At 39.1% G+C, this 26,456-nt stretch overlaps 1 protein-coding gene across 2 annotated transcripts; it reads left to right on the plus strand.

Moving 5' to 3' along the window:
• The first annotated feature begins 1,365 nt into the window (after positions 1-1,365).
• On the plus strand, positions 1,366-26,456 carry nisch (nischarin). 2 transcript variants are annotated; one of them, XM_086150070.1, is made up of 28 exons: positions 1,366-1,539; positions 2,305-2,388; positions 3,922-4,104; positions 6,021-6,069; positions 7,156-7,319; positions 7,415-7,510; positions 8,148-8,243; positions 8,343-8,495; positions 8,931-8,999; positions 9,125-9,310; positions 9,609-9,737; positions 10,163-10,276; positions 11,991-12,165; positions 14,025-14,143; positions 14,565-14,650; positions 15,896-16,159; positions 16,461-16,759; positions 17,136-17,323; positions 17,878-18,284; positions 18,830-19,014; positions 19,130-19,187; positions 19,503-19,641; positions 19,870-20,020; positions 21,368-21,487; positions 22,257-22,415; positions 23,381-23,553; positions 23,887-24,065; positions 24,575-26,456. In XM_086150070.1, exons 1-28 carry the CDS (start codon positions 1,459-1,461, stop codon positions 24,900-24,902), a joined length of 4,434 nt encoding a protein of 1,477 aa, XP_086006196.1. In that variant the 5' UTR covers positions 1,366-1,458; the 3' UTR covers positions 24,903-26,456. The 2 variants fall into 2 exon arrangements, with proteins under 2 accessions (XP_086006196.1, XP_086006197.1); XM_086150071.1 differs by having other exon boundaries at positions 14,028-14,143.

Genomic DNA, 26,456 nt, shown 5'->3' on the forward strand with positions numbered 1-26,456 from the left:
CCATTTCCATCCTTTTTGCAAAGTCTACCACCATGTGTCTGTGCATTCCTATCCTGTATACCAAATTTGCCCATCACTTCTTTATCCTCTCTATTGCCTTCACCATCATGCCCATTGAAGTCTGCACCAATTACCACTCTCGCATCTTTGGGAATATTCTGCATCACTTAATCTAACTCATTCCAGGATCAACAAAGTATTCTGATTCTGATTAATTATTATTTCAAGAATTTATTCCTCAAAGTCCAATATTTACTTTGTGTAACATGTTGCATACAAATAGGAATGAAAATTACTCGTTTTAAAGAGACAGGAACTGCAAATTGCAAATTTTTTTCATGTATAAAGGAAAATAGAGTACATATTGGCCAGTGCATTGTCCCCCTGAATGCGGGACAATGAAAATGACCAAGAATCATCAACTTGACACAAAGCAAATAGCTGAAAATAAATCCAGATATACTTGACAATGATTTCAAAAACAAGAAATGTGTAAGTTATGGGAGATGAAGTCAATCTGTAAAACCAAACTATTAGATTACAAATCAAATTATACTGAAACCTTCAAGATTTTTGGTCAGAATCCAAGCAGAGCATGTCAACTGTCCCTTAAAATTAATGTACTTATTTCTCATTATATAATTTAATTGAGTCAAATAACTTGAAACCTCAGTGTGCAATATCAAGGTAAAAAGCTGTTCACTGAAGAAGCTGACATACAAAAGACCACTATTTCACATTTCACCCAAAAACGACATGTACAGTCATATCAAAATGTAAAAAAAAAATCTGAAAAATAAACGTTCGTTTCAAATATTCTACAAATACCAAATATAGAGAAGTCTGTCATCTGTAACAATGCGTTACACACCAAATAATAAATAAATATAAACCATAAGGTAGAGGACAATTAGATGGGATTAAATGGGATAACCAACAATACAGATATAGAATTAAGTAAGATACAGACATTGACAATAAATTTCTATATGTTATTTCAAATAAAATATTGCCTATTACATCCAGGCAATGATTTGCAGGAAGAGAGGGCATGACTTGACTACATGTCAGTACTGTTTGTACTGATAGACTGAAATGTGAATCAGTTCATATTTCAGCCCTTCCAAGAGACAGTCGGTATTCATGCTTAGGAGTTTTTCTTGACCCTGCATGACCGGAAAGCATCAAATCTCGCACCTAATGACTGAATGTCATCGATTTTAATTCCCTCACCCTTTTTTGCGACCTGCGTGAGTGTTCAATGTGAAACTGAAATACTGAAGTAAAAATCCCGGTGATGGTGTAAATAAAGTTGGTGGGTTCAAAATAGTCAGCGGCTCCTACATCACAACAAATATGGCGTCGGACGGCGGCTAACCGGAGCGGAGCGTCGGGCGCCGTTTTAAGTGACAGTTTTCGCGTTTTTATAGCGCAGTAGCTGCTCGTCCAGTCGTCGCCATGGAGCCCTGTCCATTTCCAGAGGAGGTTCCGGAGAGACGAGTGTGTGTTATCGGGTCAGAGCTGGTGGAAAACTACACTGTAAGCTACCGTCAGGTCCGGTTTTAGCCTTTAGCTAGCCTAGCATTTGATGTCTTACTGTCAGCGACAAAATATCCCGTTAAGTCTTTATAACACGGCACGTCTCCAAATTTTGGTGATAACAAAACTTTGATAACTAGATGACTAATTTTAGGGATTAGAGGCTGCTTTAAAATAAGTCGCCAGAATCCTCAAGCTAACGTTATATGTCGAGCTGGACAGATGTGATGCTGAGAAGATACTCAACATCGGTTTAGTGGGATGTCACTAAAGTTTGTTTTTTACGTGGCTGTAAAAAGTTACCGTTGAACATGAGCTATAAACTGTTGAAGGGCTATAAAAGCCCATCACCTACACAGGCGTCCGGAGCGGAAGGCTGATTTAGAAGTTAAGTAGGTCAGACCGCTGAGGTAGATCCATGAAGGGGCTAGATAATTTCATTTATTTCACGAAATATGAAAATGCCATCTAGATGCTAATGAGGAGTTACACTGAACACAAAAGACACTAAATATATGACATTGTACTGAGCATTTCTTACTATCTAAGATGAAAGTTATAATTCTACTCTATAGATCTACATATACATCATTATCTGATAAATGGATGACTTAGATTCGGTTAATTTGATGTTTTTTTTTTACAATGTCTTTATTTTGTTGTCTCTTTTCAAATTGTATCGATTTTTTTTTTCTTCTTGGAACTCATGGGACAATGTTATTTGTTCTTTTGGTATTATAGTGATTGTGTCCTGCTGCGTTTCAGGTCTACATCATTGAGGTGATTGATGGTGAGCACAGATGGGGTGTGAAGCACCGCTACAGTGACTTCCATGATCTTCATGAGAAGGTACATTAAGAGCCTGGAGCACATCTGTAGATATTTGGTTTTGCCATCCCAGAGAGTTTATTTCTTCAGCTGTTTTATTGCAGGCAATTAAAACAGGCTTTTCAATTTCATAATTCTACTTAATATTTGGTTTGTAGCACTGATAATTGCACTTTCTAGAGATTTTTTTTTGCTAGTCTTAATTATTAGATGTGTTTTTAGTACTTTGGGTTAGGTTTTCCCAAATTCCTTTGCGCCCCCCCCCCCCCCCCCCCCCTCAAAAAAAAAAAGTAAAGTCTGATGATCCCCAGTGACCTAGCAATTGGAGGAAATAAACATCAAATAAACATAAAGTCTTGTTTTTTTTTTTTTTTTTTTTAACAATTTTTGATGCCTGGAAATCTGTTGAGACCCTCATGAACACTTTGGAGGTCTAGACGCCTGCTTTAGAAACCTTGAGCAAGGTGATAATACTTCTTTTTTGTACTGAGAATGAAAGATTTCCCAAATAATTAAACTTAAAATAATTTTACAAAATGATTATATAAATAGTCATCCCCTGCTTACTAGTATCCAAGGGTGTGCATATAGTGTAGTTTCTGGTGGTTATTGATATAAGGTACAATAACAAACACATATTCATATGCAATGTTGACACAGGTATTTTTTTTTTTGTTTAATTTTTTTTTTTTTATGTTTGTCATCATTTCTTGTTGAAAGTTACAGTAAACAGGTCATTAATTGCCAAATCTTCTTTGTTGAAATAGATTGATGGCAGAAAATATCTATCAACTTGCTCAACCCAGGGATGATTTGTTTTCTGACATTGTTCATACTGAATTTCCCAATGAGTAGCAAAGAAGCTGGTAGAAACTCCGCTGACATAGCAGACAGCACTCATCAGTTTTCCGGAATAAGGTCAGCTGATGAAATTGACTGCAAAATTATCATCTAAAGAACAATAAAGAAATATTATTACTAAAATAATATATTGATTTTATTTATTGGGTAAATGTGGCTCGTTTTTTCCTATTACCTTTCACAGTCCAAAAATAACCAGATGGTTTATAGAGGACTAAATCATATATATAGGTGTGAACAAGAGAGGGAATGTTTTATGTCTCCATATGTGGCCCTGTTATTGTCAGATGATTAGTGCAGGTTAAACCCTGCCTCTTGCTCGGAGTCAACTGTAATTGGCTTCATCACCCCTGTGACCCTGTGTGCATGACAAGCTGTTTCCATAATAAGAATGAGAATAAATGAAGAATGTTTTGGGATGATTTGGATTTCTATTCTTTCCATCCCCATTTAATAATGACAATGATGTCACATATCTACCATTGATTATTATGATCCCCCCCCCCCAAAAAAAAAAACAACAAAAACCTCGGATTGACAAGCAGTCTGTTTGGTTGACAAGAACTTCAAAAAAACATATGTGTGGATTTGATATAATGTGTGTTATTGTTCCTGGAAGACATGTTGGACTATGACAAATCCATCAAGTGATGACCAATTCATTCTGAAAACAGTGTGTTGGTTTCCCATCAGCTGACAGCAGAGAAGAAGGTCGATCGTCGGCTTCTTCCTCCAAAGAAAATGTTGGGAAAGAACTCCAAGAGTCTGGTGGAGCGACGGCAGAAGGATCTTGAGCTTTACCTGCAGACGCTGCTCCACCAATTCCCTGAAACCACACCTACTCCCCTTGCCTTCTTTCTTCACTTTCACCTTTATGTGAGTAAACGTGAGGCTTGATCCTCATCTTCTGCATTAGTTACTGAAACACAATTCACTTGTCCACCTGTAGCTTCAGCTACAAACATAGACCTCAGAAGTGTTTTGCAGGTGAAAGGGCTATATTTTAATTTGCATTTTTATCACTACTGAGCTGTGAGTATACAAAGCAAAACTCCCACGATTGCAAAATGATAAGATATGCTGCTGCAGATGCCAAAAGACTCCTATATTCTCTTAAATACATTCACTGAAAAACTTAACTTACTTTGGCATTAAACTTTTGCGTTAAAGGAATTGTCAGAATTAGCGGAATACATAACCATCCCCCCTAACCACCTTTAAATGAAAACACCTGCATCTAACAAGTAGCCTAAAAATGAGAACTTTCAAAAGGGTTGAAAATGCCCTTCTTTTGACATTACTATATTGAAGGATAACAATCAAAGGAGATAGAAAAAACAAAAACAAACCATTGAACTTCAGAAAGTCTTGTTTAGCTTTCAGCCATTTTCAAAAATAGCAGGGGGTTCATTAATGCAGTTTTATACAAAGTCCTTTGTCTTCACATGAACAAAAAATACCATTCTGTGTTAATTACGAAGAAAAGACTTGTTCACTGTTCCTCATGAAATAAATGTCTCCTTGTTCTGTGATTGAATTCAAGTGTTTTATATTAAATTTTTTTGTTGTTGTTTTTTTCATCCGCCAAATAGCGTTTCTTTTCCAGGTTGTGAATTCATGTCCTGTTAGCTATATCTACAGGCGTAGCTTTGCCAGTGACTGACCTCTATTCAATAAGAAGCCCCTCTTGTCTGAATCCTGAGGACAGTTCCGAGCAAACACACAGAAGAAACTTCTCATGTGATGAAAGCTGACCAACATGTGAATTGTCAGATGATTTGGAAATTAAAAAATAAACAACTTTGCTGGATGAGTGAATGTGAGGCTGCTATATAGCCCCTATTGTAAATCTCATGACAATAGTTGAAGAATCAGTGCTTCCTCAGGTTGTGTTTGGGGCTTTTATTGTCCCTTTTAAGTCTCCAGAGCAAACACTGTGCTTCCTGATAAAAAGGGTGTTGGCTTTTTTTTGAGCTGATGCTGGTACAGTATTTGGAAATTAAAAAAAAAATGATATTGCTCAATAAGCTGATGATTGATATATACTTTGATAAATAATGTCACTGTATAGTTGATTTCAGCTTATTGCAGATGAAGATACTGATACCCAACTACAATGAATTTCCCTTACACCAGGGATGTCAAACTTATAGCCCGCGGGCTAGATTAAACCTATTTCTGGCCAGTGAGATTGTTTTCCAAAGCAGAAAAATGAGCTACAAGTTTTCAATGAAAGAAACTGTTATGCCATTATTTTATCTGTCTGGCCCACTTAAGGAAAGATTTAGCCTTATGTGGCCCCTGAGTTGAAATGAGTTTGACATCACTGCTACACGTTAGGAAGACTTCATCTTAACATCACAGCAAAGTGGAACAGATGTTACATTATGGTTGAAAATGAAAATCAGCTGGGCATCAATTTGCACTGCTTAACTTCAAACCAAAAAAAAAAAAATCAACATTAAAGGGGTTGAAATTTAATTCTGTGAAGGCACAGACATTTGGACAACTGAAAAATTTGATTTTAGTTGTTTGTATCAGATGAAACTGTTGCACACTCCTGCTTGATATGCAGTTTCTGTTGTGATAGTTATTTAAACCTAAACCTTTGAGAGATATGCAAACAAGCAGGCTTGTCATGTTCGTAGATATTTTTACACAATGTGGAAGACCAGGGAATTGAAAATGGAAAAAAATGTGGGAGTTCTTATCTTTTTCCATCAGTCAACTCAAATAAGACACTTACAAGATCACCTGTCAGTTTGGAGTAAAACTGAAACCGTCTGTTTTAGGAGATCAATGGCATCACAGCGGCACTGGCTGAGGAGCTGTTCCACAAAGGTCAGGTTTCCTCTCTGACTTTTGACTGCTTTCCCTTTGTGAACAGCTGATGAAATGCATTCAGTCATGTCTTACTGCTCTGTGTATCTGCTTTCTTTACTGCTTGGCATATACAGCTGTTGTTCAGCAAAGTGTAACAATCCTGCACATTCATTGTAACATTGTGAATCTGATCTCATTATTTCTAGATGGCTCATATTAACTAGGTATAAAACTGGAAAGAAAATGATAAGCTATCCCAAGAAAATATGACTTCAGTGTCTGAGAACTTCAGCTGCATGCTGAAGCCACAAGCATTGAAATGAAAAGGAAACCATGCTACTCTTCAAACTCTCCAAAATCAGCAAAAAACTTCCTTATTTGCAGGAGACTTGATTCTATATAAATGTCCTCTTTCCTTACCAAAACAAATAGAACAATACCATAAATTGTCTTAAACTTTCTTACTTGGCATTAGAAAAGAGATGCAAGAAGTAAGTCAAAATATTATCAGTGATGGATTTTTGAAAACCTGTTTTTCGTTTTTTAAATGTGAAATTGGATAAAAGCATTATTGTTATTCTGAGGAGATACTCTTGACTTTCTTATTTGACACTTGGAGTGGTCCATATCATGCACTGATGGAGATAAAGGCGGACAGCTAGAAGGTCGTGGGTTCAATTCCAATCGGGGGCATTCTGTATGGATTTTATATATTCTCCTTTTGTCTGAGTGGGTTTCCTCTTGGTTCTCTGGTCTTCTGGAGAAATATTCCAAAAACATTCAGGTTAAATGGCGACTCCAAATTGCCCAGATGTGTGAGCTAGAGTGAATGGTAGTTTCAACATGAAGCTGTGTGATCGACCAGCGACCAGTCCAGGGGAAACCATGTCTCTTGCCTGCCCAAGAATCGCAGGAAAAGCAATACAAACAATGAATGAATAGTATTATGATCATCATTTTCCCTTATTGCAAAGCTCTGAATAGTAGTTTGGATATTTGAAATCACTGCAGTAAGTGTGCAGCTATAGCTGATCAGCTAAATGCTAACTGTTGAGGTGGAGTGTCATACAGTGAGTAATGTCAAACCTTTGTTTGTATGTTTAGGTGAACAGCTCTTGTTGGCTGGTGAGGTGTTTTCTCTCAGTCCTCTGCAGCTGTTTGCCGTGTCCCAGCAACTTAGAATGGCAAAACCCACCTGCAGTAATGGAGATGCCAAGACTGATCTTGGCCACATTCTGGACTTCACCTGTAGGCTGCGGTACCTCAAGGTTGCACATCTAGAACTCTACATAGTTTCCTGTTTTGTTCTGACTTGGCTTTGGTGAGCAGGGGCGCTAAATATTCTGCCCGATTCTTGTCTTAGATTCCTGGCACCAGAGGTCCAGTAGGAACAAGCAACATCCAGGAAAGCAGTCTTCCCTTTGACCTGTCGTTTTTCAAGTCACTCGTTCAGATCGAGGTAACTGCCAATCCCTCTGGTATTAAATTACTGAACTCCTGGCTATTTGATTTCTGTACCAGAGAGGCTCTCGTGCTGTGGAATCTTCCTCAGCAACCTGTGTTGGAGACCAATTACGTGTGTGTGTGTGTGTGTGTGTGTGTGTGTGTGTGTGTGTGTGTGTGTGTGTGTGTGTGTGTGTGTGTGTGTGTGTGTGTGTGTGTGTGTGTGTGTGTGTGTGCGCGCGCGCGCGCGCGCGCGCGCGCGCGCGTGTTTTGTGTGTGTCATTAAGAGCGATGCGGTGAGATCACCTAATTTTCTGGAAGATTTTTAGAATGCTTGGCAGATGTTCGCCTACTTTGGCATGCCATAGCAATATAAATTCACATCTCATTTAAGTAATTTGCAGAGAAAAAAATAGATGGACATCTGTTTTAGGGGTTTACTAATCAACAAACTAATTTGTCATTTTTTCAGAAATAATCTTGGGAATCAAATTTTGATCAGAATGTCTTAAACATCAGCAATACATAGTTATAATAAAGTTACTAGTCAGTTATAAATTATATGAAACGTTCCAATATGTAATACTCATGTTGTCTGTAGATGCAGACTTTACAGGAAGTCTGACACCAAATGATTTTCTGCCCTTCCTTAGATCAGTGAATGCATCTCTCAGCAAATTCAGGGTTTGTCTTCTCTGAGGTCAAGTCTGGCGACGCTGAGTATCCACAACTCCACGGAATCTATGACGGTACAGATTAGATGACCTTGTTACATCAGTCTTCATACACTGCTTTCATTTTCCGTTGCCGATCCCGCAATCATACATAATGTGCAAATGCTTCTCCAGTCGATCCTGGTCCCGGAGGCAATTGAGTTCTCACAGTGGGAGGCTGAAGGGGCAGAGTCTGGCTGTCCAGTGACAGCGGTTGTCCCTCTGTGGAAAAACCTGACTACCCTGGACATGAGCCACAACCACATCAGTGCCATTGACAGCTCAGTGGTGAGATGCACCCTCCAAATGGAGAAAAACTGTGCCTGTTACTTGTGTTCTTTCCCTTTTAGCTCAATTTTTTTGTATTTGTAAATGTTTTGCTCCTCAGAAAGTTAAATATGCTCCTCTCATCATATAAGGTGCCCAAATTGTCCTGTGTATGTTCTGTCTCAGCTGAGTGACATTCACAGGTTTTTGCTGATGTTATAGCCACTGTGAAGCATTTTAACTCTTGAGAACTTTGTGTGGGGTTAGAACTAATAAAATTGTGTGCTTTGATTTTAACCATTTAATTTAATTGAGCATACTGATGTAAATATCAGACCAACTGGTTACTCAAAGCTTACTTGGCTTACTAGATGGATTGTAAATTTCTGTGTGTCTGCTGAGGATGAAGTTTGATGATTATGTAGACTGCTGACACTGATTTGGGCTCTGTTTTAGAAACTGATACCTAAGGTGGAGTTTTTGGATCTAAGCCACAACCAGCTTTCCTCAGTGGAAAATCTTCAGGTATTTGACAAATATTTCACTTTCAGTTCTACTTTGGGCCCAAACTGAAATGTCAAAATAAGGACACCTTTGCTGAGTAGAAGTTTGTCAGTACTACAATTACTTATGTGTGTTTTTGGTTTTAGCACCTGTACAACCTGGTCCATGTTGACTTATCATATAACAATCTGCGGGTCCTGGAAGCTGCTCACACTCGGCTGGGCAACATCAAAACTCTAAGCCTTGCTGGGAACCAGCTGGACCAATTGACTGGCCTCACTAAGCTCTACTCCCTGGTCAACCTGGACCTCAGCCACAATCAGCTCGCCCAGGTAAATATTAGTGTCCTGACACACAAGTGGAGGAAATCTAAATGTGTTTGATTGTCTATTATATATCTACTATAGCTGTCTATCTTTACCATTTCTGTCACCTTTTTTTCACCATTTGTCATATCTATGCTTTCACTACTCATGTATACAGGACAAGTTAGTCAGATAACTGATGATCAACTTCAGTAGAAATTGATCAACCTTATCTGTCGGAAAAACAGGAAAAAAAGATATGAATTGAACATAGGACCTTTGTGAATAATTTGCCTCGTTTCTGACATTGTGTCTATGATTCCAGTTAGAGGAGATCCGGAACATCGGCTCTCTGCCCTGTCTAGAGAAACTCAACCTGTCAAATAATCCCATTTGCATCATCCCAGACTACAGAACCAAAGTCCTTGCCCAGTTTGGGGAGCGTGCGGCAGAGGTATACCTGGTTCTCTGTGTCTCCTACATAACCAACACTGCACTGTGCTCTCTCCAGACTTGTTGACCTCTCACTACAAGAACTGTTCACTTCCCACTTTTACTGTCAAAATTGCTGATACCATTTTTAGAAATAATAGTTTCCTGGACCCATTTATCTTTTGATATGGAACTTTTTTAGGTACCAAGGTTAGATTTATAGAGATGCATATGTTTTTCTCAATGAATCAGTCATTAAGAGATGTCTGATTAGCTTTGAATCTATTCTACTTTTCCTCACCGTTCACTCTTGCAGTATGCCTTATCTGGAGGATAAAACATGTAAAACATGCTGGATCATCTGATAGATTTACTTGTTCCTTAAAAAAAGGACACAGCTTTGTTCATGTGCTGGCAGATGTTTATTTACCTTGTCTTTTGCATCAGGTCTGTTTGGATGGTAAATTGACGACAGAGAAGGAACTGGACACGGTTGAGGTGTTGAAAGCCATTCAGAAAGCCAAAGAAGTCAAAGATAGGATGAGCAGTAGCGACAAGAAGGTACGCTCCATCATGTGAAAGGGAGCAGGTATCGTTCAATATTATCAACACATGAAAAGTCTGGCAATTTTAAAAAACGGTTAAACTGCCAATTTCTGGAATGAAGTATCAAGTGCAAGTCATAATTTACTCACTTGAAAAATAAGGGTAAGGATTATGGCTACTGGGCAAAACATTCTGCTTTGCCTGGAAAAAAATGTAAAAATTCAAATGAACAAGATACTTTTTGGCATTTTTGACATCAAAAGTGTTATGTTACTGCTTTTGTGTGCCCTACATAGTCATAGCTTTCCATATGAACTGATTGGCAGCCCTGTCATAGTCTTTAGGATGTCTAAAATGATATTAGACCAATCAGAGCTCATCAAATGGCAACTTCCAGATTTTTGATGTTTCCCAGTGATCCAGATCCCTATGTTATTCCAGAATTAGGCACTGTGCCTATAAAAGATGTTTGTGTTGTTAAAAATAAGACAGTAAATGTAAGGAGCAAATAATTTTGGCAGAACAGTAGCAGTATTTGATAAGAACTTGTTTTGAAACTAATATGTCTAAGTTTAACATCAGTTTTATGTTTTCATCAAGAGAAAACTACAATGTGTTGTACATCCATTAAGTGAATTATTGGACACTATCATGCCAAAATTATCAAATTTGATTTATACATACATGATATATTTATTATTTTCTGTATAAGCAGTACAAAATCACCACAGAAATATGTTTTCATGCTGGTTTCTTGCTGTTCTGTAAAAACTTTTCCCTGCAACATCCAGTCTTTTTTGTCTGAATCAATGTTAATGCAGGTCCAGTGTTACTAACTTCAGTTTTACATTGATTTAAATCTGTAACCAGCCTCTGTGCTTGTTTGAGTCAGATTCTTTAAATCTGCAACCACAACTGGACACTACGCCAGCTGCCTTAAAATTGAGACACTGTGCTCTTCAGCAGCAGAGCTTAGGTCTGATTGTAATAGAAAGGAATTATAATAATAAAAAGAATAGAATAGAGCAGTTTCTCAAAACACAGCCTGTTTACAGTAACTGAAATAATAACACAAAGAGAAAGATGTACCTTTCTGTGACTGATGACAAGACCTGTACTAAATTTTGGAGACAAGCATTTTAAATTTTATGATTCTCACCATGTGTCAAAAAAATTAGTATGATGGTACTAACTGGGCATCATTTTGGTTAGATTTTACAGTTATATCTTTTAGTGAGCTGACCCTTTTCAAAAGTAACTGCTCGACTGAGTGAGGTCTATACAATCCTTGTTCAAATTGGATTTCTCTTGAAAGCAACCCCAGTATGTATTTGCTTTATAAAATCACAACTGTGATTCACTCAAGCACAGTAATCAATAAATGAGTGAATGTAAATGGTTTTTCTGGAGTTTTGCCGTTTTGTCATTATAGATGAGCTCCTATTTATTGTTAAGCCAAGTAGTAAGAGGGAGGTTTTGAGCTTTGAGATTGTCACACACAGGAGCGAGAGCATCTGTCTCACCCTCTTATGATCAGAATCATGGCAAATGGGCAACTTTTGAAGTCCATCACAGATACAAAATGAGGTATAAATCTGGTCAGTGTGAAATTGTTGGCTGCCTGACTGCTGCTCTGCTGCTGGAGCTCTGGGCTGCAGATCTGGAATCTGACTAATGATGTAGGTGATGCTGCTCTCTGAAGGCTTCCCCCTCTCTGTGCTCTTGTCAGATCAGTGAGGAGACCAAGCTGTCTGCTGCTGTACCTCCTTACCTCTCCTCCTCTTCTTCCTCCACTTCTCCCCCTTCCTCTTCCCGCTGTTCCTCTGTTGCTCCCCCTGTTGTTCCCTCCGTTTCCTCTTCCTCCTCTTCCTGTTCGGCCCAGCACGCTGCCTGCCCCAGCCAAGGTAATCATGTATGTATCATGGTCTGGATGGCTGAGGGAGGGGGGTGGTCGGTATTATTTTTGGTGTCTTGGGTGGAACCAACTCCCCTTGCTTCTCTTAAATGGTAAACAGTCAATTTTAATTAATAGCCTCTTGATTAACCAGAAGGACTTGCAACAAACTTCACAGTCTGAAGGCAAGCAGACAAAATCAGAACAGGATTCTTGAAGCTTCTTAGAAGTTGTGTCTCCACATTCTTGTTCCTTTGTCTCGTCCTTGATGTGTTGTATCAGTTTAATGTCCGTGGAGCTTATTAATACCATTGTGTGCTGTTGGAATGGTTTTTGGTAACATGTTAATCAAAATGATCAAGGAAATCAATCTCTTCTCAAATGCACCTGAATTTCTGCCGAACCTTCAGTGCAGTGAAACAATTGGCCCCTTTCAGTGCAGTAACACAAGCTTCCATTGGTTCACTCAAGTTTTGTGAACTTGTGCTATCAGGCACAGGTTCAGTTTTTCATCTAGTTTAGGAAACACATTTCACACATTTCCATATAGGTAATCTGCCCAATATACATTTGATATGGGCTTTTAATTTTTTTTTTCATAGAGTGTATATATGAAATTTCAAGATCCAAAGTGAATTTCTTGATTTGAAAAAATTTGGTAAAATGGTAAAAATGTTTTAGTTATCGAGCAAAGAACAAGCAATGCAAATACTTCTAAAGTTTTTGTTTGAAGTAACTCAATACATGTTTCTGTGAGTGTGGCTTAGTTTGAAAGCTTTTTGTCTGTTCTTACTACAGAGAGACCGACCAAGAAGTTAAAATGAAAGGCGTGCAAGACTAATAAATGAAGTTAATGACTGTGCTCCTTAAGTAACTGCTTCTGTCTTTTGGTTATATAAATCCCCGGAAACCTGAAAAAACCTGATAAACAGTTGACATGTTTGCAAGTAAAGTAAAAAGTAAAGTCAAGTAAATTTACATGTAAAATCACAGTTAAAACTTGCTGTATTCTGTACTTCTGTGTTGTCCTGACTTCATTTTATTTTTAATTTTTCAACTGTTTCTCTTTAAGCCCCTCCTAAATGAGGCAATGCTAATGAACCTTAGATTCCCTGAATAACAATAACTAGAAAAATTGCCTCTGGAAAACAGCTTGAACATTGTGATCGACAACTACGGGACACATACTTAAATCTTCATGTTTCACTTTGATTTCATTGCACATACATCAGGCATGTTGCTCGAGTTACTGGAAAAACATGCAAAAATACAATATGGCTGCCTTGGAAAGCAATACAGATGTCCAAGATGTTACTGTGGAAACAGTGATAGGTGGACGTCACTCAGACGCTCAGTGATGGATGGTCAAACAGCACGGGTGTCTCCCTGGAAGAGATCAAGACTTTAAAAAGACTTTTAAAAAGATGCACAGATCTGCCAACTAACAGTCAACTGTGACTTTCCCCCGCATGTATTTCGTCTCATCCTGGATGTTTGCTACAGTGGCCTGAAGGAGAAGTAACTGTTCAGTTCCGGTATTCCCTGATGTCGCATGATTCAGGAACCGAATTATGTCATGTCCTTCATTTCTCATTTTCGTTAGGAATTCGTGGTAGTCGCAGTCGGTCAATCAATCAACCAACAATTTTTTTAATCACCTTTAGTCTCATTTTGTGGGGACCAAACATTTGTTTTTTTAATTAACGCATGTATAGAACTTGGACAATTATCCTTTTCCAGCTATTTGATGATATGGCACAGAAATGTCAAATTTAAAGAAACTGGCTCAAAATGTCCGACTCCGTAAGACTTGATGACTTTAGGAGCAGATGTTTTCCTCCCCTTGATCTCTGTGGCTTCCTGTTTCAGAAGTGATGAGCGGAGAAACAGCAGCAGTTCCCCCCAACCTCTTGCCTCCTGTGGACCCTGCCCCTCCCCCCGCAAGCTTTAACAAAAACACATACCTCCTGTCTGCCAACTCAATGCAGGTAAATTGCATACCTGCAACCCTGACAACCAGTAGGCTACGATCAAGAGGAGGATGGTATTTTGATTGGAGTGAACTTTCCCAGTATTTGAGTAAATCAGAAATCATTGACAGGCCTATTTTACAGATGAATGCAGCCTCTTATCTGCAAAAACAAATGAAAACACTTGAAGGAAAAAGAGAAAATGATTTTCGTTTCTCTCTTAATTTTCTGACATTATTCTACCAAAAAACATATCCATCTGTAATTGCTGAGCCATGATTTAGTGGTTTGTGTTTTGTTGGTGGACTATGTCCAATAGGGAGAAATGACTTCAGGGTAATATTATTGGAACACAAACAACAGATAAACTACCTGGGCTTCTGAGAGTTAAATTTCCTTGGGTTCAGCGGGAGTTTAATGTTGCCTCATGTCTTTGCAGGTGCAACAGCCTCCCGCCATTCATTCTGAACACACACACTGTGAATCCCCTGCAAGTATCCCAACGACTACAATTTCAGCCATCTGGTCAGTATCCACTAACCAGGATAATACAGTAATATAGCGTTATTAGTTTAACAACTATGGAAACCTATAGGTATCATTATTCAAATTAAAATGCATCAGCAGAATGCTTTTTTATTTTCAGAATGTGGTAGCATATTTTGTCTCGGTAAAATATGAGAAAAAAAAAAAAAAAGAATAATCCAAACTGCTTTTTTATTTTCTTCTTCCAGATTGCTCATTCTGTGACTTAATCCAAATTAAAAGCAAAATACATTTTAAGATTTAATTTTCCAAACAAACTCTGGAAAATTGTTTTCAAATTTCAATTGAAATGTTAAATCAGAGAATTAAACTGTATTTGCAGAAAGCTTTTTTCATTTTTCAGAATGACCCACAACTAAAATAAGTATTAAGTAACTGCATTTTCATTTTCATGTCCCACCCTGCAAAAAAGGTATCAAAATTCCATTTGGATTTGCAATCCAAATCTGTACTGAAGAGTGACATCTTCTGTACTAGAATACAACACTCAGCTGTTTACCTGCTAGCTGATCGCTGATAGCTAGCTGACCCCCAAACGCTGCCACGCAAATTTCACAGTTTCGTAACGAGATAGAATTGAACGATTGAGTCTGTGAATGACTCTGTGGCCCTGCCATTTACTGGCGACCAGTCCAGGGTTTAGCCTGCCTCTCGCCTGATGGCAGCTGTTACAGGCTCCGGCATCCCTCACGATCCTGAGTAGGATAAGCAGTAGATGATGAATGGATTCTGAAAATGAAAAAGCATTTTGCCACTGCATTTTAATTTAAATTGTGGTACTTACATGATTCCACAAACAACTCATGCTTAAGCACAGAACAAATGGAATCTTTTCAGCTCAACTGAAAAATAAAGGTTTATAAGGGTGTCTGACTGAAATCTCTGACCGCAGCTGATGTGTTTGTAAAAGAAACAGAGCTGCAAAGTGGTGATTATGATATGGTTGCTAAAGTAACAATTTTATTGCTGTGTAATTCTAATTAAGTTGAATTTATCTGGACAACAGATAAGCTTGGGGGACGTTCTTGAGATGATATCAACAGTTAATCTTAATACAGAAAAAATCAAGGGGATGCGAAAGACATTATGATCCTATAAAGATGTCTACTGGTTGTGTGCAATGGCAGACATGAATGATATCATGTTTTCAAGTTATATTATTATCCTGTAAGTAAGTGACATCATGGAAAAGTTCAAACAGAATCTCTGCTTTATCTCTTCTAGCTGTGTCTGCTCTTCTTCCTCCCTTGGATCGGCTGAAATACTTTGCACTTGTTGCAGCACCTCCTGGTGTCCCCTGCTTCCTGCTCACCTGCTCTCCTTCTCTTTCAATGAGGACTTCTTTATCCAGCTCTCCCAGCTTTTCAGTTCCACTTTGAAAGAGAGGGAGAGGAAGAAAGCAGAGGAGGAGGACTTAACAGAAGAGAGGAGGGCTGAATCAAGTGAAATTTGGTCCCCAGTTGAAGGCACAGAATTGGGATGTCCCAGGTAATGCAACCAGCAGTGTCTCTCAGATTCTGGTGTTCCTGGAAATGTTCCGAAATCGCTTACAATTCAAACTAGAATCTAAATTGAATAAACTTGAATACAGTTCTTTGAGGGGTCTCAGCTTAGATGGATTATCATACCAACTCTTATGTCCTACCCCCATACTATGGTCGTCATCTGTACTAATCACAGATTGTTGTCCTCTGGGGTGGCGAGCTTACTTATTATCATAGTATAAACAAGTTATTTACATTACTGAAGGACCATTTTTTTTTATTTTTCTTGCTGCTCACTCTTTCAGTCCAGGCTCCAGGGACGGCTACTTCGAGATGGGTCTAGATGATTCTGTGCAAGAGTCAGTCTGCTCCTCATCGCTGCCCCCTGCAGGTTCTCCTGCTGGGCCCAGCGGACAGCTGGTAGAGCTTTGTGACGAAGAGGGCGAAAAAGAGGAGGTGGTGCGGATCACCAGAATCCTGTGGTGCTACTGTCTCCAAGTAGACGAGTTAGTGGAGCAGAAGAGGGCATGTTTGGTGCTGACAGATCGGCTGCTGGGTCTGCTGTTCCTGTCAGAGAACTTCTCAGTGACCAATCAGCTTGCAGGTAAGTACATTTTCACTATCAAACTGTGTTGTCCTGGAAGGTGAAGTTTTCAAAATTTTGATTTGAGAATATTATCTATGAAGAATACTACTATTGAGATAGTTTTACCTTTAAGAATGTTTTAATTTGAAGGATTTTTTGGCTCGGTAACCTGATTTTTAAACTTTCATTTTGGCCAAATGTTATGACACGCTATAGATTGTTGTTTCTTGTATTTGGGAATATTTATCAGAGCAGGAGAGTGTGGTTGTCAGGAGAGTGCTGTTGTCAGCCTTTGAAAATATATTACAAAACATATTTTTAACAGATTTATCTATTTGAATAATCTTTTAAGAAACATGAGTGAAGAAATGTAAATATTTTTTCATTTCTACAGAGGATCTTCTCTCCAGCCTGAAGGTGGACCTCCTCGTTCCTTTCTCTCAGCTCCAGCTCTCCTCCCAGTCCGAACTCCCAGGTTCTTGTCTCACCTTTGGGCTCCAGTCCAGTTCAACCCGCTGGTACCTGTTCTCGGAGGCCCAGGAGCTTCACAAGGCCAGGACCGAGCTGATCGTGCTGATCCAGGTCAGAGCTTCAAATACACGACTTGAGATGAGATGAGAACAACTTTATTAATCCCGAAGGAAATTGTTGTGCCAGAGTTTCAAGTAAAAAACATAACAGTAATAGATAATAGTAGAAAGGAGGAAGAATAAGAAATATAATGAAATATGTATTGTCTTAACTGTTAGCAGTAACTACAAAGATTGAAGATTGAGACTTGTTCTCATCTATAGAATGATTCCATCATCATTGTTATTTTCACAACATATTTTAAAAGGTTTTGAAAGCAGAATTATTAGAAGCATAAAATCAAAAAGAGTAGTAGTGTAAAATTATACAACCTTTGTTATAAATAAATAAATAAGTAATTATATGGATCGATTTGAGTAGATCAAGTCAATAGACAAATCACTGCCTTAACACACAAGTGAACTGTATTGTTAAAATGTTATATGCCAATTCTTTGTGGCCATGTGAAAGGTGACGTTCCAGGTCAGATCTAATTTTGTGAGTGAGTGAGCGAGTGAGCGAGTGATGTCCTGGTCATAAAACCAAGGCCCCTTTTGTTTATCCAGGACTCCGAGCCCCTCAGCACTCCTCCGCTCATCCCCCGCTCACTTCTGAATACCTGGGAGCTGGAGGAGAGTCAGAGAACCCAGAGGGGATACCTTTCACATCTCTTCCCCTCCTCCTCCACTACCACCCACTCACTCTTGGCAGATATTGTATCCTGGACAGAGAAGCCTACGCTACCCTCCCTCCTCTTCGTCACACACCAGCACCTCTGGGTGCTGAAAATGGACTTCAGAGAGCTGGCAGCGGGAGAGGGGATGGGTACTGACCTTCATCAGTCCACCTCCTCACCCTTAAAGCTAGTCCGAGTGCCCCTTGGCTCCGTATTGGTTCACCCTAAACAACAAGACGCTCAGGATGGGATCAGAATTGGCAGCATGCTCTGTCCTGACCCAAATCACCAGCACAGGTATGGAAACTGCGTGCGGCGGTCAGAGTGCTGTGGATAGACAGGGACTAGGTTTTAGTCATAATTCACAGATTATTACTACATTAATACTGCCTTTTTGCCAAAATGGTTCAGTAATGAGTAATGCAAATGTTTCTGAAAAATTCTCTAAAATATTTATATTTTTATAGTTCCTACCTCATAAAATATGACAATTTTTGACATGGTGCTATCATCCTGGTCAATTTGTATATAGAAAACTGTGATCTGTGCTATTACTACAGTGTTTTCTTTTGTACAAAATGAAAATTAAAAAAAAAATCTGTTTATATCCAGATTGGCATCTGTGTTTTTAAAACACTGTTTTAGTTTTTATTTCTTCTTTTTCACATTTATTTGTTAAAATATCCCTTAGTGAAATATCAAGTAAAAAGCCACCATTAGTCAAAATCAGCATGCAATTGCCTAAAAGTTATTTAGAAATTGACTTACTGTTACACTGGAAGCTCACTGATAACAAAGACTTAAAGACACTGAAAAGCAGATATGGTTTTTATTATCCCCAGGTCAAGTCATATCCTTGAGTTGCTGCTGGGGGGTCAGAAGCTGCTCTTGCTCTTCCCCCTGGCCCTGGATAGGAGCTCCTTCTTCAGGGAGTTGAGCCAGCAGAGAGCCGCCCTGGAGGGGCTGAAGGTGGTGGCTTTCCCTCACCCTTGCATTCCCAGCCCCTACCTCGGACAACACACTCAGGGTGAAGATGAGCCACTTTTTCAAACACGCAGACCATGAAGCAAATATTCTAGAAACCTTATTTGAACCTACTTGATGCTCCATCTTTTTCCTCCTCTATTATTTGTTTTTCTCAGACTGTTTTAAATCTGGAGACCAGCTCTGTGACAGCGGGAATTCACAAAACACCGGCAGGTAGGTTATTTATTCCAGCAAAGATTTCTCTTCATGCCCTGGTAATATTCCTGTGGTTCAGCTGCTCGATTAGACTTTGGTCATGCTGCTGGATGTGCTCTACTAATTAACAAATTAACGATTTTACAATTTACTCAATTGTTAAGGATTGAAATATTGTCACATGCACCATTATCAGTATCTGCTCTAAAGTTTTTTCTTTCCAAGACTGTTAATCGGTCTTGTAAAGATGGATTTTGCTGTTATTTTATTTCTCTTCCTTCCTTGCTATCCATTCCCTTGACATCTTGCTCCCTCAATTTTCTTCCTCCTCAGCTGGGATCCCTCATGTTTCCAGACCGAGGACAGCCAGCCATCCCCCCATCTCACCCCAGGTCTCTCACCAGGACTTAAGTTCTTGGCTGGGCTCAGAGGACAGCAGCTGGTCTCTTACTTCCAGAAATATATAGCATTGGTAGGACACACATATATACAGTGTTAGTTGTTGTCCCTTATGTGGAGTTGAGCTGTGACACAATTACTAGTAGTTTAAATCATTATTTGGCTGACTGAAATTGAAATGATAAAATGTCTTCTTTTCTTCAATTTAAACGTCATCAAAAACTGCTCTCCTGCAGCTTTTACATTTTCAATGCTATATCCAGTTAATATGTGTCTGTACTTTTTTTGTGCTGCTGGTCAGTCTGAGACGGAGGAGGTGAGGCAGGTCTTGTGGCTCTCTGTGATTCTCTACAAGTCTCCAGAGGTGGAGCTCACCTGCTGCCTGCTGCTCTCGACAGATACAGTCTACTTCCTGTTAGAGGACTCCATTGCCGCACTTGATTGTCACTCAGGTATAATGAAACAACACCTTCAGAATTGCTGCACTTTAAGATTGATGCTAAAAACTGATGATTTAGGCCAAATCCTGAGTGAATGTATTGCTGTATGTTCATTACTACACAATGAATACATGGAAGTACAGTACAAGGGTAGTGACACTGACAATGCTCAAAATGTACAAATCCATTTTCATGCATAATTGGAGTATAAATGAGCCCTCATATTTTCACCTGTCATGCATTTATTTTGATATCATAATATTTATATGAAGAGCACTTCAGCTTGTGAAGAGTTGTAGATGGGTTCAAACTGCCAACTCAACACTGACTAACTCAACCTGTATCAAAAGGCATGATCAACCATATTACGTCACACTTACAATCATCTCCAAACTGTATCAATTCTTAAATCTTGTTAGAAGGTTTTGATTATCATGTCTTAATGGTGAAACAGCATTTTATCCATTTTAAATGTTTTACAGCACATTTAAACAGGGACTTGACCAAGGTGCTCTACCAGGTCTATAAGTAAAACTTGAGACAAGCGAGACATGCTGTAAGGAGCAACAGAAATTAGCAATAGTATAACATTAAGGAGTAAAAGCCCCATAGAACCATAATGTGATAATATTTATGTGTCTGTGTGTGTGTATATACCTTCATTCATATATATATATATATATATATATATATATATATATACACATATATGGTGATAAGTTAATGCTCCATATAATAGTTGTGTAAACATACAACTAATGAGCAAATTATAATTTTGGCATTTGCAAAACTATGTGTGTGCACATGTACAGTGCTCACAATAACATCAAGCCACCAACAACATTCAAGCATAAAGTAAAAGATGAAACCAAAAGAGAATAGAAATTATTCATCCCGTCTTTATTAAAAGACAGATGGTAGGGGCTCATCTGATCTAAAATCATCTGGTTCAACAATCATGGAGCAAAACCTGCAAAAGCTCTGCCACCTTTTATTTGAGGTCACTGGTCACTGAGACATGCCTTGCCGAGCAACAGGAAATAAAATTTGACATAGAGGAATGAAGACTGTTTTACCATTAGAAAGCAATTTCAAAGGTCTTCGATGGAATCCAAAAGATAGAATGTTATTTTCACCTTTAGCAGTGCTGTTCCGGAGCTGAAACCACTTAAAAAAAAAAGCCCAAAGCCCAATAGTCAAGTTAAGGACAAAACTAAGAAGCTAAAATGAGTCATAGAAGGAAATCTCTTTCTACACCAATTTACCTTCACCTAAAGCAGTTTACATACTGTATAATCCAGTAATGCAAATCTCCATAGACACTTCGAATTTGACTCTCTGTCCTTTTCTTTCTGCCAGTGCTGGATATAACAGACTCCAGGGATCCAGATGTTTGTCTGTGTTGCTGTCTGGCAATCAGACTGACGGAGTTACAGTCTGTCAATGTGGGATTATTTGACCAGTACTTCAGGCTTGTAGGTCAGTGCACAGCCGCATACTTCATCTTGAGCATCTGCAAATGTCACATAGGTTTTTGGAATGCAAGCCTCTGACATGTCGATACCAGCCCACCTTTTAAAACCTTCACCAATCTGTGTCCCAAATAAAATGCATGATCAGTTTGGTATTGGATACAACAAAGTGACCAGTTATTTACACACAAAATTTCCAGCTGGACACTGACATTCTTAAGACTGACTGATAGTTGACTGGATGTTGGTTGAGATATCAGTGTCAGTGGAAGTCCAATACGGTCAGATTTTTCAATTGTCTTTATGCAGGCATAATGAAAGATATTGATGGTATCTGATACTGACATGGGGGTTCTTCTTAATCTGTGTTTATGGCTCACCAAAATCCAAACTCCAAACGACCGTACTGATTTAAATATTGTTTGATTTATATCCCAGCTTGAAATAAAAATCATTTGACATCGTTCAATCATTAATATTGGGATATTTCTAGTGTTTAATGTGTTATCATTAGGTAGAAAATGTTTAAATACTGCTCATAATACAATGTAATAAATGAGTACTTTTGTTACTTTTGTAGCTCACTCTTTGGTGGCAGTGCTTTGCACTGAATATGTGTGTGTTTGTGTGTCTGTGTGTATGCTTTATCATGCTCTTTCAATTGCAAATAGCGACTCTCATGCTCCATAACCAGTCTGATTGCATTGATTACTTATGTTCGTAATCATTGCCTTCTAACCACTATCTGGAACGTCTCATTCCCATCGTGTTTGCAGGTCGTTTGGCCGACCAGATCGTGTGCTGTCTCAGCAGGGACAGCTATGGGACAAGTGTCTTCCTTCAGGAGCTGATGTCCGCTCTCAGTCTGCAGCAGCTCCCCCCTCCAGAGCCGTCAGATCAGGACTTCTACTCCCTATTTACAGACAAAAACACAGGTAAGTGTTTCACCTCCAGCGTGCAGCACCTCTGCCATATCTGTCTCTGAAAGGTTTTACTTATTCATTTCTTTGTAATGCCTTGATCTTTACTTTGCCTAAAAATCTGCAAGAAATTCCCTAAAAGTCAATAAGCAGTCACAAGTAATTTACCAGGAAAGTATCAGGAAATGAAGAACAAGACTTTTTTTCCAGAAATCTTGTAAGTAGGATCCAGCAATTGAAAGTTTAATTAAAGATACAATGACAGACTCCTCGGGTTCTTAATTTCACTGCTTATGCTGTAATATTTCTTTCATTGTGGCTCTCACTTTAAGTTGTTTACACTCCACCCATCACCAAACATGCACAGAATCTTACTAAGGATTCCACTAAAGCTCAGACAGAAACACGGGGATTTTCTAAGCAAAAAATGTCAAGTATTTTTCTGTTTATAAGAGATAAATGTGTCTAATCCTCTTGAATAAAAAACAGCACCCGTTTGTCATTATGTCATCAACCTAATTTAGATGAATCAAACCAAGAAATTACAAGTAAAGGTGTTCCACCAGCAGTATGCCTCCCAAGCATTGGTGCCGAGACAGTAAATATCTCCTTGAACCAGAAACTGGGTGTAACTGAAAATAGTTCACCTCTTTTTCACCTGTTTTGGGGGGAATTCAGGATAAGGAATTTCTGTCCCCTCTTATCATCTCCTGCATAATCAGTAGACAGAGGAAAGTGCAAACCACTGCAATCAGGTTTAAAAGTAGTTTTAGACCGATGTGATTACATATGTGGAAAAAATGTTTTCTCAAGCATGAAATGATTGAATGGAAAAAAAACAAATGAATACTTATGTTTTCTTTGAGTCAATTAATATTAAACAGGTAGGGTTTGTTGCCTGTAATTCCTTATGATGAGTTAATAAAGGCAAGCTTCACAAGCTTGTTGTCTGGTTGTTGTGAATTTGTCGCCACCCATAGGAAAGATCCAGAACTACGAGCTCGTCCACAGCAGCAGGGTGAAGTTCATTTATCCCAGTGAAGAAGAGATGGGAGACTTGACATACATCGTGGCAGAGAGGAAGTCAGCAGCTTGTGCAGCATCTTCATCCTCACGCTCCTTTAACGTGCTGCTGTACCTGCTGGTCTTCCAGGTGAGAGTATTCTCCGGATCCTCACTGGATCTTTAGTGTCCTGCTTGACCTCCTCTTCCACATCTCCAGCAAGACCTTTTGACTCCTCTTTACATTGCTGATGATAGAATAAAGCTGGACAGGGGAGATCAGAGAAAAATATGACTCTCTGGATAATTCATTGTGTTCAAAGGACGTTTTTTCCTATCAATATTTTTAATTGTCATGAATATTAGGTTCAATTTCTCCTGGATTTAGCAATTAGATAGACATTGGTTATTAAGTAGTTAACATTTTAAAAGCACATCACACCAGTTTTTTTTGATTTACATGTTTTATATTCCTTTTCTTAAGGTCCAGATCACCCACAATCAAAGCTCAAGCTTCTCTGGGCCTCCCTCCTTTCCCGGCTCCACCTCCTCCCCTGTTCTCCAGCCCCGTACTCTGATCCTGACCAGCACTGATGTGTTCCTGCTAGACGAAGACTACATCAGTTATCCTCTGCCAGATTTTGCCAAAGAACCGCCCTCCAGGTGAGCATCATCCAGGAAGCCCCTACCCAGACCTCTGAACGAAAACATTTTTATAACCACTATCCAATAAAACAAGTGTTGGCCTCAAAAAACTCCATTTTCCACTACTCCATCTTAGTAGAGGAGGCAAATGAGGGAAGTGTACCCCCTGAGAAAGAAGCACAGCAATTGCGCAACAACTACAGAGACAGTTGAATATTGTTGTGTCTGGATCTTGAAAAGAGGAAGAAGAGGAGACACTGCTATTCATCTAAGACACTGTGTGTGGATGATTTTGTCACTAACAATGCTTCCACTACAACAAAAACAAAACAAAACAGGCAGATTCATTTATTTGCTTTTTTTCCCAGTAACTTCTTGGAATTACCTCCTGTGGAAACAGTAAAGCTGATAATCGGAAGCCTTTTTCTCCGAGAGAATCATACAGTTGTGTGTTTGACTGAAGTTATATTTTGAGTTATTGACAGTAAGTTCTCCTCTCTTATTTTTCTCCACACATCCTCCTGTAGAGAGCGATACCAGCTGCGCGAGGCCCGAAGAATCCGTGATTTGGACCGAGTTCTGCTGGGGTACCAAACTTACCCTCAGGCTTTGACCCTGGTTTTTGACGACCTGCCAGGCCCTGACCTGCTCTGCCACCTAACCATGGATCATTTTAGCACAGAGGGGGCAGAAAACCCTCCCCAAAGGGGCGGAGTCAGCAGGGGGGCCGAAGGTGAGGTCCAGTGGTGTATCTTTGTTCCAGGAGCAGATAGCAGAGAGAGACTGATCTCACTCCTCGCTCGCCAGTGGGAGTCTCTGTGTAGCCGAGAACTTCCTGTGGAGCTCACTGGCTGATTGGCTGACGGGGGAAGACGATTAACCTGCCAGACTGACTTGAATGTTTGACAGTTTAAATGGGAGGATCCACTCACAGAGCTTGAAGGTCTCAATGTGGACACGTAACCGGACAATATTAATAGAAGGTGGGTCAACGGGCCACTGCGATGATGAAGACAAGGGACAATAAACCACTCAAACACGTTCACTTACAGATAGTAGTTTTTGGTGTGTAGCTTAATCAAGTTAATGAGTGAAGAGTGAGTCCTATGTCTTTCAAGTCTGAATGTCTGTTAGACTTGATTAAAAAAATCACACAGGAGGGGGAAGACACTGCATGACTTGTCATCTCAGCTGGATATTTAGATCAAACTCTCTAGAGAGAAGGGACAGGATGCACCTTTTGAATTAAGCGTTTGTAATTGGGAGAGCCAACACAGATGCCACGAAATGTCACAAACTCAAAGAAGCAGATGTTACTTCAAATTCTTTAATTCCACTTTCACCATTTGACACTGTTTTACTGGTGTGCTTATCCCTGTGTAAACTATGTGACTGTCAGCCTTCCTTCTCAACATATATGAATTATCAGACTCCTAGTTCTGCGACTGGATGTCTGAGCAGGGGAAGCACCCTCAGGACACCAGACTTCCACCGAGACCTCACACCAAGATGAGAGGACGGGAGTTTACGGCACCATTTCCCTTCCTTTTCTCATTCCAAGGGATTTCATGGATTTGTTCTATTACTTCATTGATAGTGTTGGGCTGCTCAGCAGCGAGGGCTGCAGACAGGAGTTGTAGAGTTTTTATCTCAAGTAAAAGGAACAATTTGTCATTTTCAGCAAATCTTGTTCAGTCAGATGAGAAGAGGGATCTCTGAACTGTTCAACTAGCTGAACCTGAAATCTGTGCACATTTATGCTAGCTTAGCACAAAGACAGGAAAAAAAAGGGTAACTGCTAGCGTAGCTACAACCGGGGGCTGGGGGGGACAAATTGACACTGCCTGCTCTGTAAATAATGTAATGTTGCTCTTCCAACCAAAATGATTGATTTTATATGTCTTTTCCTTTTTTCAGCTTGTTTTATGAATGGGGTGGCTGATGGATTTCAATATTGATAATGTCAAAGTGCTTTTTTAAATAACACCCACACACATGCACTGCTCTGCAAACAGGTTATTTCTTGCACATTCAAATAGGCCAAGCAGTATTACTGAACTGTATATTGAGGTTTTTTGTGTTTTAAATATTTTATTGAGCGTTTGCTTTGGAACACATGAACGTTTCACATCCTAAAACTGATTGTTTTGTTTGTTTTTTTTTACCAGTCTTGATCTGATAATTCATGAGTCAGCTCTGTGATTGATAGTAATACTTCGATGGATTTTAAAACAACACAAAAAAATAATTTGTATCATTTTTTTGATGTATTTTACATATATTATCACTGACAAACGGGAAACCAGCATGTGCAGTTGGACCCTCGCATCCTTCACCACTGTTTATTTTTACGTTTTTCGTCTTGTTAAAGGGCAATGCCACTGAATTAAAGAGAAAATGTAAAAAATA

The sequence above is a fragment of the Fistularia commersonii genome, chromosome 7, assembly GCF_037954325.1.
Source record: "Fistularia commersonii isolate RoL2024-O1a breed Wild chromosome 7, RoL_Fcom_v1.0, whole genome shotgun sequence".
Lineage (NCBI taxonomy): Eukaryota > Metazoa > Chordata > Actinopteri > Syngnathiformes > Fistulariidae > Fistularia > Fistularia commersonii.

Bases quoted from the DNA above. Each gene is read 5' to 3' on its own strand.
- nisch (XM_086150070.1), top strand. From the start codon at position 1,459: ATGGAGCCCTGTCCATTTCCAGAGGAGGTTCCGGAGAGACGAGTGTGT. The intron at 6,070-7,155 runs GTCAGGTTTCCT...TTGTATGTTTAG, and splicing joins TGAGGAGCTGTTCCACAAAG to GTGAACAGCTCTTGTTGGCT. The intron at 12,166-14,024 runs GTAATCATGTAT...TTCCTGTTTCAG, and splicing joins CGCTGCCTGCCCCAGCCAAG to AAGTGATGAGCGGAGAAACA.